This window comes from Simochromis diagramma, unplaced genomic scaffold (genome assembly GCF_900408965.1).
Source record: "Simochromis diagramma unplaced genomic scaffold, fSimDia1.1 OVJJ01000387.1, whole genome shotgun sequence".
Taxonomy (NCBI): domain Eukaryota; kingdom Metazoa; phylum Chordata; class Actinopteri; order Cichliformes; family Cichlidae; genus Simochromis; species Simochromis diagramma.
In genome coordinates this window covers 1,306,925-1,322,668 of record NW_024387152.1, presented here as the reverse complement: position 1 = coordinate 1,322,668, position 15,744 = coordinate 1,306,925, and the positions used below count along the sequence as shown (strand labels likewise).

At 40.6% G+C, this 15,744-nt stretch overlaps 2 protein-coding genes across 3 annotated transcripts; one reads left to right on the top strand and one right to left on the bottom strand.

Annotated features, from left to right (window-relative positions):
• The first annotated feature begins 91 nt into the window (after positions 1-91).
• apobec2b (apolipoprotein B mRNA editing enzyme, catalytic polypeptide-like 2b) lies at positions 92-3,701 on the top strand. Its single transcript, XM_040048130.1, has 4 exons — positions 92-1,704; positions 2,429-2,609; positions 2,703-3,046; positions 3,174-3,701. Exons 1-3 carry the CDS (start codon positions 1,421-1,423, stop codon positions 3,042-3,044), a joined length of 807 nt encoding a protein of 268 aa, XP_039904064.1. The 5' UTR covers positions 92-1,420; the 3' UTR covers positions 3,045-3,046; positions 3,174-3,701.
• LOC120743990 (basement membrane-specific heparan sulfate proteoglycan core protein-like) lies at positions 3,295-15,301 on the bottom strand. Of its 2 annotated transcripts, XM_040048083.1 has the most exons (19): positions 15,133-15,297; positions 13,139-13,258; positions 12,959-13,060; positions 12,821-12,856; positions 12,038-12,088; positions 10,935-11,225; positions 10,371-10,664; positions 9,022-9,294; positions 8,482-8,754; positions 8,067-8,336; positions 7,652-7,933; positions 6,909-7,184; positions 5,780-5,897; positions 5,524-5,678; positions 5,331-5,432; positions 4,839-4,904; positions 4,608-4,667; positions 4,241-4,312; positions 3,295-4,100 (listed from the first exon to the last, which is right to left on the bottom strand). In XM_040048083.1, the coding sequence occupies exons 3-19, from the start codon at positions 13,044-13,046 to the stop codon at positions 4,036-4,038; spliced, it is 2,772 nt and encodes a 923-aa protein (XP_039904017.1). In that variant the 5' UTR covers positions 13,047-13,060; positions 13,139-13,258; positions 15,133-15,297; the 3' UTR covers positions 3,295-4,035. The 2 variants fall into 2 exon arrangements, with proteins under 2 accessions (XP_039904017.1, XP_039904018.1); XM_040048084.1 differs by lacking the exons at positions 3,295-4,100; positions 4,241-4,312; positions 4,608-4,667; ... (1 more) ...; positions 5,331-5,432; positions 5,524-5,678 and adding an exon at positions 5,976-6,247 and having other exon boundaries at positions 12,959-13,258; positions 15,133-15,301.
• Between the last annotated feature and the right edge of the window lie 443 nt (positions 15,302-15,744).

Here is a 15,744-nt window from a genome sequence, read left to right as displayed (position 1 = left end):
AAGTGACCATAAACAACAGCATCAGTCAGTCTGAAGATGAACCCCTGATAGTGCTCTCACAAGGCTTACATCTATTTATTATAATTACCTGCAAAAAAAAGAGAAAACCCAGTGTAACAGTTTTTGTTTTTGAAAATCAATGTGCTAATCTGTGGGCGATACAAAGAGATCCCCCTCATAGATCATAATTATCAAAGATTGCTGTGATCTTAATGGTTATCACCCCGGGACATCTCTGGATTTAGATATGGAACTAGATATCTGTGTGGACGTGCCACTGTGTTCATCTTTGAAGCGCGTGTTTTCCCAGCTTTCCATGGGTGTGTTGTTGTTGTTCTTTGTTAGTATATGTGGAGCAGCTTGAGGCACCCACCTGCCCCTCCCCTCCCCAGCTGTGACAGCTCATCCATTTGAGTTAGACGACTGGGCTGGGATGCAGCCCTGTTGGTAATTGCCTCTGAAATGAATTACTTGGCAGACAGTGAGACCGGGGGAGGGGGGAGGAAATTGTAATTGAACTGCCCCCTCACTCCCTCCCTGGTCCTTATACCTCAAGTTATTACATCTGCAGTGCAGAAGGACATTTTCCATCCGCACACAGACACACAAAATGCTCACACCCTTACAAAACCAATTCTTCCCTCTCCCCTGCACGATGGCCTCAGCAAAGCACCATATTGATGCAGGGTGATTTCATAGATTGATTGTTCACGGGCACATGCACACTAGGCCACTGCACACTCTCGCACTCTTATTCACAGCACAGAGACAAACCCTCTTTTACACACTGAGTTTGCATTTGCTTGTGCTGCTCTGCTCCAAATACTCTCCTATTTGAGGTGCCCTTTAGCTGGCCTTCCTAATGCCTAATGGGCTGCAGGACATCGGAGTTGGCACAAACAGAAGCGGTGTTTAGTATCTTGAAAGCCCTGGTTACCCCGTACACACAGACACGCACACTCAGCCAAGCAGTGTTATTAATAACCTGCCTGTTGCTGGCCTGCTGACAGTTAGAAAGCCTGATGGATTGAAAAGCACTCGTGCTTGAGGCGGCACATTTGTGCACACTGTTTGGTTTGTCTTTCATTTTCTGGACATTGCCTAAATTATGGAAGAAATTTAAGGCTCGTCTTGTCCCTTTCACCACACGCACACACTGGCAGTCAGTCATGTTTGGTCATTTGGCCTTTTAATAGCCAGGCCACTGTAGGCAGGGGACTTAGTTAACTGAGCCACCTACCCCCTACCCTGGTCAGATATGCACATGTTTTGACTCCAACCTTAGCACACAATAGGTGCTATTTCTGTAATGCACTAGGGTCATGACTCCACTTATACCCTCCACCCCTCCCCATCTGTCTCTCTCTCTCCTTTTCACCCCTGCTCTTCATCCGACACCGTCACCTACTTGCACAGAATCATGGCGGACAGAAACAGCCGGTTCAGCGTCAAGAGGAAAGAAAAGAAGGCGGAAAGCAAAACGAATAGTGAGAAGGACAAAGAAAAGGAAAAGGTGAACGAGAATACGGCAAAAAAGCCAGAAAAACCCCAGAAGAAACCAGAGAAGGTCCCTGAGCAGCCAAAGAAAGATGAAGAGAAGAGGAATGGGGAAAGTGAGGGGGCAGCAGGCGCAGACGCAAAAAGCAGTGATGAAAATGGGGAGTTTCAGCCTATAGAACTGCCTCCGTTTGAGATCGTCACAGGGTGGGTAAAATTTACTGCGTATGCCATAAAGGAGTTCAAAACAGTGTGTCCCACTAACCTGTTTTAGTCTTTAACACAAGCATGTTTTATCTTATAGATGAAGTCCTTTCTATGTATAAGTCATATTCTTCTAAAGTGCATGTTCTTTACTTGATTTCAATGAGACAGGAAACTGGTGACTTGCACATGCTGTTATTAACGTAGTGGTAAGAATAGGGATGAGTCACGAAGTGAACACTGAAGCCGGCCCCAGATATATCCCCCTGCCTAGCATCTGTTTCCCGTATCTGTCCTATGACTATGTGCTGTCAAAGCAAAGCGCCATCAACATTATATGAGATCTATTTTGTGTGATCCATCTGGCTCTCCTTGTGCAGTAGGACAGTAGATTAAGTCCGGGCAGGTGGAGTTGGCTGGTATAGGTTCTTTAGGCCATAACGTTCAGTCGTTGACTCTTTACTTTTCATTTTATTTATTACTTTAGTTTGGATCATCACAAAATGAGCAACCCATGCTTAGCAAGCAAGTGCACGTCTGCCCACCTGGAAAGTCATTTGTGACTTTTTCTCACATTGCACTGTCATGAACCACAATGAGAGGTGACAGAGGACAAACCTTTGACCCTGATAATGAGAGCAGTTTCTGCCAGTAAACCACTTCCTTTTAGATTCACTCACAAGGCAAAAGGGCGTCTTTGTTAAAACTCACACTTTTACTCTACCAGGGAACAGATGAGCCCATTCTACTTCAAGTTTCAGTTCAGGAATGTGGAGTACTCATCAGGGAGGAACAAAACCCTCCTGTGTTTCAGAGTGGATACAGCAGGAGGCAGCGCAGAGCCTCTGAAAGGTTACATGGAGGACGAACATGCCACCGCTCACGCTGAGGTGGCCTTCTTTGAACAGGTAATGCCATTGTGCCCAAATGTGAACTCTAGTTTTCTCATTTCTAACTTCATAATACAAACTAGACTCAAACCTCGACTCCCACATCTGTAGGTGCTCCCTAATGCCTCTCTAGAGTGTGATGTCACATGGTATGTATCATCTAGTCCCTGTGTGGCCTGCGCAGCCAAGTTGGCCAGCATCCTCCAGCAGCGCAAAAAGATGCGTCTTTGTATATTCTGTTCCCGTCTCTTCGAGTGGGAGGAGCCAGAGATAGTTGAAGGGCTTAAGGGTCTGGTGAGAGCCGGCTGCAAACTGCGAATGATGAAGCCGTCTGACTTCCTGCATGTGTGGGAAACGTACGTGGAGAAGGAGGATCAGAGCTTTACACCCTGGGAGGATTGTCAGGAGAACTACAACTACTATATGGAAAAACTGGCAGATATCCTCAAGTAGATGTGAGTCAGTGTGTGTGTTGTGCATGCAGTGAGCCACCATGCTGTTTTTGGTTCATCACAGGTTTATTTATAGATGGTAACTTGGTTTTCCATGTGGATTCTGTCCTCTTTCTTGTCACTGCTACAGATGCACGGACCTCCCCACCGACTGATCCACAAATCGCACTACTTGTGAAATTCCCACTGGCTGAATGCGTGTTTCTTGCAGTCACACGGTGCAGAATGTTGTTAGTTTATGCACTCTTGGCAACATTTTATACTTTTTATTAACACAATTCATGTGGAAACTTAAAATGCTTGAATTTTTACATAAATACATCAACTAATCAACATCCAAGTGGTTAGAAAACGAAGCAAGAAGCAAAGAACAAAAGTGACATTCATCGTTACGGTAAAAATAAAGTTTGGACAACACCACAGCCTGTGTTACATCTGCTGACATCTGCTGCTTGCTCGGAGAACTGAAGATCTAACTGAAGAACAACGAATAAATTCTCCTCCACGTCATCGTACATGTAAAATATATACAGCAACTCAAAATGAACAGTGGTTATAAATGACGTTCAGCTCATAAATAATCTTTTTTCTATTTAACAGTGCCTTAAAATCCAAATTCATTCAAACAATGTGAATTAAACGATGCATAAATCCTCAACAGTTTTGTGCTTTTTGGAAATGTGTGTATAAAATATCTGTTCATGCATATTTTATGATATGTTTATTTTTTTCAGTAGCTGGTTTTTTAAAACTCTATCTCGCCCTGAAGAGTTTCCAGCTGTCGGGCCATGACAGAGTACGTCTAAAACGAAAACCTTTCACATCAATCGTAATGATCTTCAGCTGAGTTTCAGATGTCCTGTGACTGCCACATCACTAGATCGCACAAAGATGTTGTTTTCTGGTGTGCACTGACCATTAAAGCCTCACAGAGCTGAAGTAAGTCTGCTGACTCATTGATAGGCCTGTTGTTGATGCAAAGACTTCGTCATTCATTTTAGAAAAGAACTCAGCCCACCGTTGGTTTCTGTTGTTTCCTGGTTGTCAGTCGTTGCAGCTAAAGACCAGGTTTGTGGAAAAACAGAGAAATTGTGTTTTATGTTTTAGAAACGCTGACACAGGATCATCATCATCATCACCGCAGATTAAAAAAATAAGCGCATTAGGAAAGTGCATTTGTGATTTAAACTTTATTACCTTGGTCCTCCTGCTTGGTTATTGGTAAGGGTGTTGTTTCACTGCAGACTGTGCCATTCTCCTCCTCTTCTTCTGTTCAGACGGATTAAGAAAGAAAAGAATCAGCATCTTTTACGACAGCTGAGCGCTTATTTAAGTATATCAATCAAATCTTCTCTGCTTACAGCGATTTTCTTACTTTTCAGTTTCAGACTTACTGCAAAATATGACATTTAAAGGAAGTATTTTGTTTCTCCCAAGGAACTGATGTATTCTCAGTTTCCTCATATTACATAGTTACAAAAGCAGCAGATGAATCAATCATGATAACGACTTCTTCGAAAAAGGACTTATGTGCTTACTCATTACGGGATTTATTTATTTTTACCTTTAGCTGGTGCATTCAGAGAGGCATCAGTGATGTACTCAACCAGTGGACACGGCACATCTGCAGTAAGAGGAATAAAGAAGTTAAATACAGGAAGTCACACCTAAACTTTTATGTGCAAGTCGGTAGTTTCCCAGCCTTTCTTTTTTTTTGTTTTTTGTGGCGGCCTCTATCTACAGCATACTTGGAAAGGGCGACCAAAACCACGTCACTGACATGGTGCTAACTTACCAGTTATCTTTAGCTCGGCCATTGTCGGAAACAGGTTGACCTCTTCCATTTTGTCATCACGACCATCTGTGTGAAAATTAACAGCTCAAGTTTTTGTGATACTTGTATTGATTTTGACATTTATATAAGTTGGGTGTCACCTTAATACTGTGCTGATTTTGGATTCCATTAACCCTTTAAGATAATAGTTTATCTTTAGCTACAAAATGTTTCACTAACTTACTGGTACGTAGTCTGTTTAATAATGTCGAGTGGGAGAGATGCCCAAGAAAGACACTTTGAGAGCAGTGCGAGGGTAAAAGTGCAGGCTGAATAGATAAAATTTCTGCACCTGTCCAACCAAATGCAGCTGCAGATTTAGGTGCAAATCGTTTTTCTAAAGGTTTTTTATTTCACTCTTCAGTTTGCCCACTTTCATTCATTCTAAAAGTTATGATGTTGGTTCTTACAGAGTTTTAGAATTTGCACAGTCAAAAAGATAAGAAAGCATACTTGGTTTGCGGAAGACTCTCAGGGCCACGCATCCTATCAAGACCGCAGCGATACCACAGACGATGCAGCCAGAGATGGAAAGAAGCACCCGCCTCTTTAACACTAAACATTAAAACAAAACAAAGCACAAGATTAATGACAGAATATTATTTTGAGAGAAGATTCATAACTAGCAGAGCTCAGTTGTACTTACGAAGGTTCTTGGTCTTGAAGGAGTCACTGGATTTTGAGTATAAGGGTCTCTCATCAGCATGTGCACAGCAGGTGTAAGTACTCTGGTCGGGGTCATTGCTGGGAGTTACTGTATGTGTCACATTGAATGAATCGATTCGTTCCCCCTCTTTGAACCTATTAAAATTCAGTTTATTGAACATCTGCATTACTGCTGAATTTTCCTAAAGGGCAGAATCTACACAGGGGACTAATAATTATGAACATTGTTATATTACCATGTGTAATGCATCCAGTTGTGCGTGCTCTCCTTTACTTCACATTTTAGACTCAAGCTATCAGTGGAGAAGACGTCTGACCAGCCAGTTAGCAGGACTATAGAAGCCTTTGGGCGCTCTGTAATAAACGCAACCAAGAAGTGAATAACGAACATTCAAAACCAGAAGAATGAAAGGAGGAAATCAAAAAACGTACCTTCAACGTTGAGCTTTATTTTGTTACTGTAGCTTGAATCGAAGACCTTTCTGTTCCTCTTTTAACTTTGCATTTATATAAACCAGAGTCTTTTGTTGCCACAGAAGTGATGTTGTAATTGCTTACAGATAAGTCTAACTCGCTGCCATCTGGAAGCACAAACCGATACGTCCATCCAGAGGAAACATTAACGTGACAGTTAAAGGACACCGAGTCCTCAGAGTGCATCAAATTATGTGCCGGATTCTGCTCCAGTGTGACTGTCGGTGCATCTGAGGGTTGATAAGAATCAACAATGAGAGTTGTACAAGAGCACTGAAATACAAGTCAGACGGCATACCTGATCTAAAGGTAAGACGACCATTAACTAGTCTGCACTGCTTTAAATATCCATTTTCATAACGAGAACCCTTCTCTGCCAGGATGAAAAAACTTTTTTATTTGAGGTAGTTACAGAGTTACACAATGATGCTGCTCCATCCCTATGATGCTACAGTAAACACAACAACATTTTTAATGTACTTTTTAGTGTGTAAATATAATAATGACTTTATAGGACTTCATGTGAATTAACCACTGACTTCCTGAAGACTTTATCACCTTTGCATTGAATGAGGTTAACATGGGTGTTTATGTTTTTATGGCTTCTCTAATTTTCAAGCCAACCTTCCCCCTCTGGTGTGAACATTGCATTTGTAAACGGGTCAACACTCTCATAGTCTAACTGTTAGCAGGAGAGTCAACAGCCTTACATTTGCAATCTTTTAAACATTTTTAACATTTTAAAACAGCAAAACAAAGAAGTAGTGTCTGAGTGTTTATCTTTAGACAGAAGCAACTGAAGTGTTCATGAAAAAGGTTCTGAAATGAACGCAGGAACAAACCTGCTGGACTACAAACAAATATTCTGAAGAAGAGTCAATAGAAACTTACCTTGTACTTTAAGTTGTTTAGCTCCACTTGGATCAGTGATGAAGGCTGGATTTTGACCTCTTGTTGCTTTGCATGTATACGATCCCTGATCTGCTGTTCCACTAATTTGAACTTCAAGTTTGTCTGATGATCCAGTAACCTTACTGCCATCTTTGTACCACAGGTACGTCCATTCAGACTGGACACTGATGGCACAGCTGAAGGTGACCGCTTCTCCAGCAAACATCACATCGTAGTCTGGATCTTGTTGTGTCAGTGTGAGAGTGGGTTTCTCAGCTGAGGGGATATGAACATGACAATCAAAAATTATGCAGTATTTAATGTGGACATTGTGACGTGCCTCAAACAATTACTCTTGTATTTTAATATAATATTTGATATGTTTTATACCTGAACTTGAAAAAATTCCCTTGTAAAAATACACAAAAGCATTTGTGATGTTGTGTAAATTTCTAACACTCACCACACTGGGAGAGAAACTTACAAAATGTTTTTAAAAAGCAGAAACAAACCTGCTGGACTACAAATAAATATTCTGAAGAAGAGTTTATATAAACATACCTTGCACATATGTAAACGGGTCAACACTCTCATAGTCTAACTGTTAGCAGGAGAGTCAACAGCCTTACATTTGCAATCTTTTAAACCTTTACTTTAAAATTACAGCTAAGACAGCAAAACTGAAAAAGACAAGTTTCAATGAAGAACCGTGTCAAAAATCAGGAGAAGAAAACAAATCTCACCATAGACATGAAGATTTAGTGGAGAACCTTTGGTGCTGTAGACGTCCCTGCTCTTCAGTTTTCCTGAGCAGCTGTAGTTTCCCCCGTCTGAGGTTGAAGCAGAGGTGATGGAAAGATTTCTGTCCTTATCTGAATTATAATGCTGGACCTCTGTGCCATCTCTGTAAAACGCGTATGTCCAGTCAGCGCTGTCCGTCTGCATCTTACAGATCATATTTACACTCTCAGTGGGGAACACATCTGGCCATTTGGTTACTAGCTTCAGAGTTGGAACAGGAATTTCTAAAAAATAAAATATAAGAGACTTGTTAATCATTTTACAAATCATTAGAGATTTTCTGTTTTGATTCTCCCCATAATAATACCCCAAAGTATCTCAAATCACATGATTTCAAAGTGTCTTTCTTTAGCTCACCAGAGATTTGTACGGTCCGCTGGTCACTGAATTCTGTGTTGAATCCTGTTTTGTCTCTTTTGGCCTTGCACTTATAAACTCCCCCGTTTAACAAAGCGAGTCCTTCCATTTTTAAACTGTTGCTGTTGTTGGGAATTGATTCTTCATCTTTGTACCAGTCATAGCTCCAACCATCTGAGTTTTCAACTTTGCATTCAAAGGACACGTTTTCTCCAACGTAAAGCTTTTCAGCGTCTGGCTGTTGAGTTATTGTAGGCTTAGGCTTGTTTTCTGAACAGACAAAGAAGAAGTAGTGTTTTTTTAATTTTAGACAGAAGCAACTGAAGTGTTCATGAAAAAGGTTCTGAAATGAAAGCAGGAACAAACCTGCTGGACTACAAACAGATATTCTGAAGAAGAGTCAATAGAAACTTACTTTGCACTTTAAGTTGTTTAGCTGCACTTAAATCAGTGATGAAGGCTGGATTTTGACCTCTTGTTGCTTTGCATGTATACGATCCCTGATCTCCTGTTCCACTAATTTGAACTTTAAGTCTGTCTGATGATCCAGTAACCTTACTGCCATCTTTGTACCACAGGTACGTCCATTCAGACTGGACACTGATGGCACAGCTGAAGGTGACCGCTTCTCCAGCAAACATCACATCGTATTCTGGATCTCGTGTCAGTGTGAGAGTGGGTTTCTCAGCTGAGAGGATATGAACATGACAATCAAAAATTATGCAGTATTTAATGTGGACATTGTGACGTGCCTCAAACAATTACTCTTGTATTTTAATATAATATTTAATATGTTTTATACCTGAACCTGAACATTTTTTATTTGTGATGCTATATACATTTCTTAAACCCACCATATACTGTGAGAGAAACCTTCAGAACTGTTTTTACAAAGCAGGAACAAAGCTGCTGGACTACAAACAGATATTCTGAAGAAGAGTCAATAGAAACTTACCTTGCACTTTAAGTTGTTTAGCTCCACTTGGATCAGTGATGAAGGCTGGATTTTGACCTCTTGTTGCTTTGCATGTATACGATCCCTGATCTGCTGTTCCACGAATTTGAACTTCAAGTTTGTCTGATGATCCAGTAACCTTACTGCCATCTTTGTACCACAGGTACGTCCATTCAGACTGGACACTGATGGCACAGCTGAAGGTGACCGCTTCTCCAGCAAACATCACATCGTATTCTGGATCTCGTGTCAGTGTGAGAGTGGGTTTCTCAGCTGAGGGGATATGAACATGACAATCAAACATATGTGGGAGCTAATGTGTAGCTAGTGACGTGCCTCAAACAATTACTCTTGTATTTTAATATAATATTTGATATGTTTTATACCTGAACTTGAAAAAATTCCCTTGTAAAAATACACAAAAGCGTTTGTGATGTTGTGTAAATTTCTAACACTCACCACACACTGGGAGAGAAACTTCAGAACTGGTTTGGCTGGTGACAGCCCTGTTCTGGATTTTTCCACTACACATTTTTTCCTATATGACCAGCTGAAGCAGAGCCTCATTCACATCTAAAGACACAGTACCATCAGCGTGGACCTACGTCCCATCTCTCTACCATGTATACATCCAGTCACAGGCGCCCTGCCCCATCCCACACTTGAACTTCACACTCTCGGTGGGGAACACATGTGCCCACTTGAGTGTGTCTGTTGAAGTTGGAACTGGAATCTCTGACGAAAGCAGACGCATTAACCATTTAACATAGCATGCTTTTACAGTTGCAGCTAGCAATGATTTCTATTATTTAGTGTGTAAAACAGGATGTGTCCTTTTACACAAATGATCTTATTCTTTCCCTCACAGCTCCACCTATGTTCTAACACCCTGACGGCTTTTGAGGCATCCCTCTGTGCTTTATGCTACGCCACAACATCCTGTTTCGACAGACGATGCAGAAAATAACGGAAGGAAGATGCTCTCAAAATGCTGTTTCACGGAGTACAAAGAAGTTTTGAGGTTTTAATAACAGTATGGACAACGCAAAATATGACCTGCTTATACACAAGATTAGCATTTTGCATATTCACAACACCAACTGCTTATTTACAACAATAATTTTACTTGTGTTCACCTACTGTTGTGGTGAGGTTTGAGAAAACTGATAAGAATCTCATGTTTGTCTGTGAGGTATATATGAAGCAACGCAAAGGGCCAAAACAGACTGTTTGGCTCTGTCCACAGTGACAGAATCACCCTGTTAGCCTGTCGTACTCTTATTACTTTGTTATTTCTTAAACTGTTAATGCAAGTTAAAGTAATGCCATGCACATGCAAGAAAACTCACCGCTAACTTGGATCATAACCTCGCTGCTGAATCCAGAGTTCACTCCCCTAGATGTAAGGTGAGCTTTGCAGGTATATGATCCTTCATGCGTCTGACGGACCGAGGTGATTTTTAATGATGATCCATCCCCATTAATGATCTCAACTGGGTTATTTTGGAGCTGCTGCTTATTTCTGTGCCATGTAAACGTCCAGCCAGGGGTGCTGCTGACAACGCGACAGTGAAATTCCACCGCCTCACCTTCAAACACATCTTTCCAGGCAGTCTGAAGCTGCAGATCTGGTGTTGGTGGGTCTGTAACACAAAAAAAGAGAACTTTTAACTGCAGGTTAAAAGAGTATCAGTAAGAAAGCCAAATTGCTATGTACATCATCCAAGTACTATACATGCATCCAAAGTTACACACAGCCTCATGTAAATAAACATGAATGCTGTAGTTTATGTACTGGTGGCACAGTGGATGCTTGGGTGTGCTTGCTGCTCAGGACACAGAAAGAAAAGGGCATGCTTCAGCAGTCTACACTCTCTCTATAAATACAGCACAAATATTGCAACGAACCTTACCATAAACTTTAATTTCGACAGGTCCACTTTCTTTAGTTTGACTGGGCTTCTTTTTGCCCTCAACCACACAGGTGTAATATCCAGAATCTTGTGGTGATGTTGCTGTGATTGTAAGCACTGACTTATCTGGGGACGGAGACAGATTTGGACCAGAACCTAGAGGACTTCCATTTTTCTTCCATGTGAAGATCAGCTCCGAGCTGCTAGTGGCTTTACATTCTAGCACTACTTTCTCAGAAGAGAAGACGTCTGACCAGGAGGAAGTTCGCTCCAGAACTGGTACCAGAGGCTCTGAAAATTGATTAAAAAAGTGAAAGAATGGGAATGAATGAGGGTTTACACTCCTAAAAGAAAAACAACTGGGAGTTTAGATTCCATTCGTATATCCAGAATCTGAGCAAAACCCCCCTGATGATGGCTACTGACGTAATATAAAAATATCAGTAAATCTAAAAGAATAATCACAAACGAAGTACACAGAGGAGCATCTGTGAATGTAGAACGCAGTAAAAGCTGAAGTAGATGGGAGCACAAAAACACCAGATGCTAATCGTGTCAGGTAAGAACAGGAAACCAAAGTTACCAAAACTTGACAATTAAAGACCGGAAAAAACATTTTGATTGGTTAGATTTCTGTAATGACACAACCTCAGAATTGTTGCGTTGAATGGGGTGTTTTATGGGTCAGTAGGAAGTCTTTAGAGACTCTACAGCATCAATCAGACATCACCTAAAAAGCTTACTCAAGTAGCCCGTTGTTGCTGGCCCTGCCCATTCCTTTACTGATAAATTGTACCCATCTATTCAACAGGACAGGACGCCAAAGCTCAAACACTCGCGCTGTATTCTTGAACACAACGAAGTGTTCACTGAATTCAGATCTGACTAGATGTCAGTGAAATACGTCACCTATCGGATGTGGTTAAATAAAACAAATCCATCATGCAGGTACTGCTGCCCACTAATGTGCAGTCTGTGCATGATGCTCGGCATGCCAGTTAAGGTAGCTCTGAAGCCAAAAACGAGCCCGACATGTTAGCGGCACAGTGTAAGTGGCGTTTGACGAGTACATATGATCAAAAAGACTGAGGTGATAATCTCACCAAAAGGAGGAGGTGCTGTCGATTCACTTTCTCTATAACTGTAGGTGGTTGCTGGATGAAGAAGAGAAAAGATGTGGAGAGCAAAGTTTAGATTAAAAAAAAACAAGGTTTGAGTCATATCCACAATGTAAAGGTGAGACTTCATAAAAACACTGGTAACAGTTAAATCAGAGCTCCAATCTCAAACTGCGATGCCTAATTCTTTTTTAGTAGACATGAATGATTGAAATTAATACACTTTTCACAACTTTTAAGAACTTTTAGTTTGACAAAACAATGACTTAAAAACACTTCTCATGTAGAAAAAGGAGGAAAAAATCCTTTGTGTCCTACATACAAAACTATTACACAATACATCCACTCTCAATACTGTCAAGTGAAACCTACGGCATGATGACAGGAGACTATTGAGATTAGGCTGGCGTGAGGTAATACGGACACATGAGTTTATAAGTGTGTGTATCTAGTTGTAGGAACTTTCAGACTCATGACAATAAAGTACTTCATGTTCCTCTTGTTAAATTTACCCAAGTTCTACTTCCTAAACATTGCTCTTGCTCGACTCAGACCAGGCCATGTAGGCATTCAGTGCATAAATGTTGGTTTAAGAGACACTTTATGATCTTAACAGTTAACTTCTGTACTGAATCTGGTGTTTTTGCTCAACATGAAAATGTTTTAAAAAATCTTTTTCCCCAAAAAATCATCTTCAACTTCTAAAACAGTGCAGTCTGCTCAAATGTGTGAAAATCTGCTCTCGGTATGAAAGACAGTTTTCCCTACCATCGTTATCCTCAGAAGCACAAACAGCAACCGCATCTGTCAAAGAACCAAACAACGTTCAGTTGCATTAAGATTTGCATGTAAGTGAAAATATTCTTTATAAACTACAGAATTGAACATAAACGCTTAAAAACTTACATATTACACTGAAGACCTTGAACAGCCACATTTTCCATTGAGCTGCACGTGTAGCACATGTAGAGACTGGGTGTCTCAGTTGACTCATATATATCTGCTTCGCTGTGACATTCAGTAAAGGAAATAGAGCGCAGTTGCAGTATAAATGGGCGTATGTGACAGCTTCATTTCTGAACTCACCTCAGGACAGCAGCTTTCCTGTCGCTCTCTGACAACTGCCTTTTTTTGTTAAAGCAACAGGAAATGTGTTGGTGAACCACACTCAGATGTTTGTTGTTGATACAAAGTTGAACTGCTGATCTGTGTGAAATAAAAGGAGGGTTTAGGGAATTGAAAGAATGTGCAAGATGCTAAACTGTTGACAAAGCTCGATATTGTGCTCAATTTGACGATTTTAGACCTAAAGTCGTCTATGACTTAGCCAGCATGTCGTAGCTGGGATATTTCATTGTGCAGAAAAAAACTAAACAAAAGAAATAATTAAAAAAAACTACCAACATCAACAAATGCATTCCTAAAATCAAAGTTATCCTTTTACTATGGTGTAGGCCATTTGGAAACTGTAGCTGAGGCGTGATTTGAGGGGATGAACGGAAACTGCAGGTTATTTAAATTATACTTTTTTTATAAACTTATATGAAACTAGCGTCTAACCACAAACTGTGACTTCCTTTTGTCTTCAGCTGAAAGTTGCTCTCGAAAAATAAAGAAAGGAAATTTCTTAACAGCTTCATTTTGACTGAAAACACCTTTTAGAGCACACATGTAACTACATTATATGTAATATTCAAAACAGCCTTAACGAGCACATCAGTTTTAAGTAATTATTACGTGTCGAATGTGTCTTTCTCTCTCTGGTGACTTCCTGTAAGGCTGGGTGTTTTGCACCGAGATGCATCACATTTCAGTTCCTGTGTAAGCGAGGACTTCACTCACCCTGCTCACCACAAGGTGTCTGTATAACACAGAAAATCCCGTTATGTCATGTCAAACTAAAATAAACCTCGGTTCATATCAAACCTGAGAATAACAACCATGACCTATCTTTAAAAAAAACATTTGTATATATCAGTCTTTTGATTTATCCAGTTTATTAAAGCCTGATTATAATGATTAGATTTCACCAGGCCATGTATACTCGGTGGCCACTTCATTAGTTACACCTTGCTAGTACAAAGTACTTGGACTGCTCTTTTGCTTGCAGAACATCGTCAGTTCTTCATGATACAGATGATATAAGATGCACTGTTGCACTATATAAATAAAACTGAACAGAATGTAATTGGATTGAATTGAATGTGGCCGCAGAAATTGAGATAAATCACACCTGCCACCATTTTTTGCACTCTTCCAGCGTCAGTTTTGGTGTGTGCATTTGTGTAGCCTCACTGTTCTCTTATTACCCTACATGAGTGACTTCCAGTCTGGTCTTCTGCTGCTTCTGCATCAAGTTGTGCATTCAGAGCTCTTCTGCACACCTTGGTTGTAATCAGCGGTTCTTTGAGTTAGTGTTGCTCTGATATCAGCTCAAAGCATTCTGTTGATTCTCCCCTGACTTATGGCATCAATATTTTCTGTTTTTCAGACGATACCATCAAACCCTAGAGATGATTGTGTGGAAAAGTCCCAGAAGACCAGCAGTTTCTGAAATAGCCAGACCAGCCTGTCTGACACCAACAACCATGCCATGTTCAAAAATACTTAATTGAGCTTCTTTCTGATGCTGAGTTTGAACTTCTGCTTTGAAGATAGTCTGTATAATATCTGCTGCCATAATCCACTGAGTTGCAGCCATGTGATGGGCAGTTGAACAGGTGTAGCCAGTGAAGTGGCTGCTGAGTATATATGTTTCTATTAGGGGGGGGAAACTGCATGATTTGTCTAAAGTAGTATTTACTGAATCATGTGTTTTGGAGTCGTTTTATTTTGGTATTGATGCTATTACTACTACTACTAATAATAATAATAACAATAACAACAAACAATAATAAACAGGCACTTACAGGTACTGTTATCGGTGGCTTGAACCACATACAACAACCTCTGCTCTGTTTAAAACCGCAGTTTAGCGGTTGTTAGTGAGTAGTTGACATCAAAAGTTACCGGTGCTGTTGTGTCGCTTCTGACACCATTAATCGTTCCATACGTCAGCAAACATCTTTTTTTTAAGTTACGTTGTCGTTAACGTTACTGTCACACACAATGATGCATTCACGGGTCGGTTTCACTTCCAGAGCGCACAGTCTCCTTCCTGTCTTCTAAACTGGGATTTCCGTAGTTTTTCTTTTCCCAAACTTTACTACTTCCCAGTGTTGCCAATTTAGCGACTTTGTCGCTATATTTAGCGAGTTTTCAGACCACCTTAGAGACTTTTTTTTCTGAAACGCGACTAGCGACAAATCTGGCGACTTTTTTATTTTATTAGAGACTTATTTATGACGACTTTTTGACGTGAAAGCACGTATCGCTCTTACTTTCAATAAGCAGCGGGTGCTGCGGTGGGCACCTCACCCGTGCCAAAGCGCTCACAGGCTGCTATCAGGGCAGGGCTCCCGCACTGACTGTAACGCAGTCAGTTCTTCTTTTACTGTTATGTTGTTTTGTGGACCACAAAGTTTAAAACTACACACACACACACAATAACTCCACCAGAGTGCCTGTTTCGGGTCACTTTTGCCGGTCCAAGCCCGGATAAAGGAGCAGGGTTGGAATTGTGACATTAAAAAAACAATAATTGCTAAAAGAAATTTAGTTTGTAGTTCTAAATAAACTCTAAATGCATTTAA

Coding starts and splice junctions, on each gene's coding strand:
- LOC120743990 (XM_040048083.1), bottom strand. CDS start 13,046: ATGAGTCAACTGAGACACCCAGTCTCTACATGTGCTACACGTGCAGCT. Junction 4,668..4,838: donor GGCCGAGCTAAAGATAACTG/GTAAGTTAGCAC, acceptor CTCTTACTGCAG/ATGTGCCGTGTCCACTGGTT. Junction 4,101..4,240: donor AACCAAGCAGGAGGACCAAG/GTAATAAAGTTT, acceptor CCTGGTCTTTAG/CTGCAACGACTGACAACCAG.
- apobec2b (XM_040048130.1), top strand. CDS start 1,421: ATGGCGGACAGAAACAGCCGGTTCAGCGTCAAGAGGAAAGAAAAGAAG. Junction 1,705..2,428: donor CCGTTTGAGATCGTCACAGG/GTGGGTAAAATT, acceptor TTACTCTACCAG/GGAACAGATGAGCCCATTCT. Junction 2,610..2,702: donor AGGTGGCCTTCTTTGAACAG/GTAATGCCATTG, acceptor CCACATCTGTAG/GTGCTCCCTAATGCCTCTCT.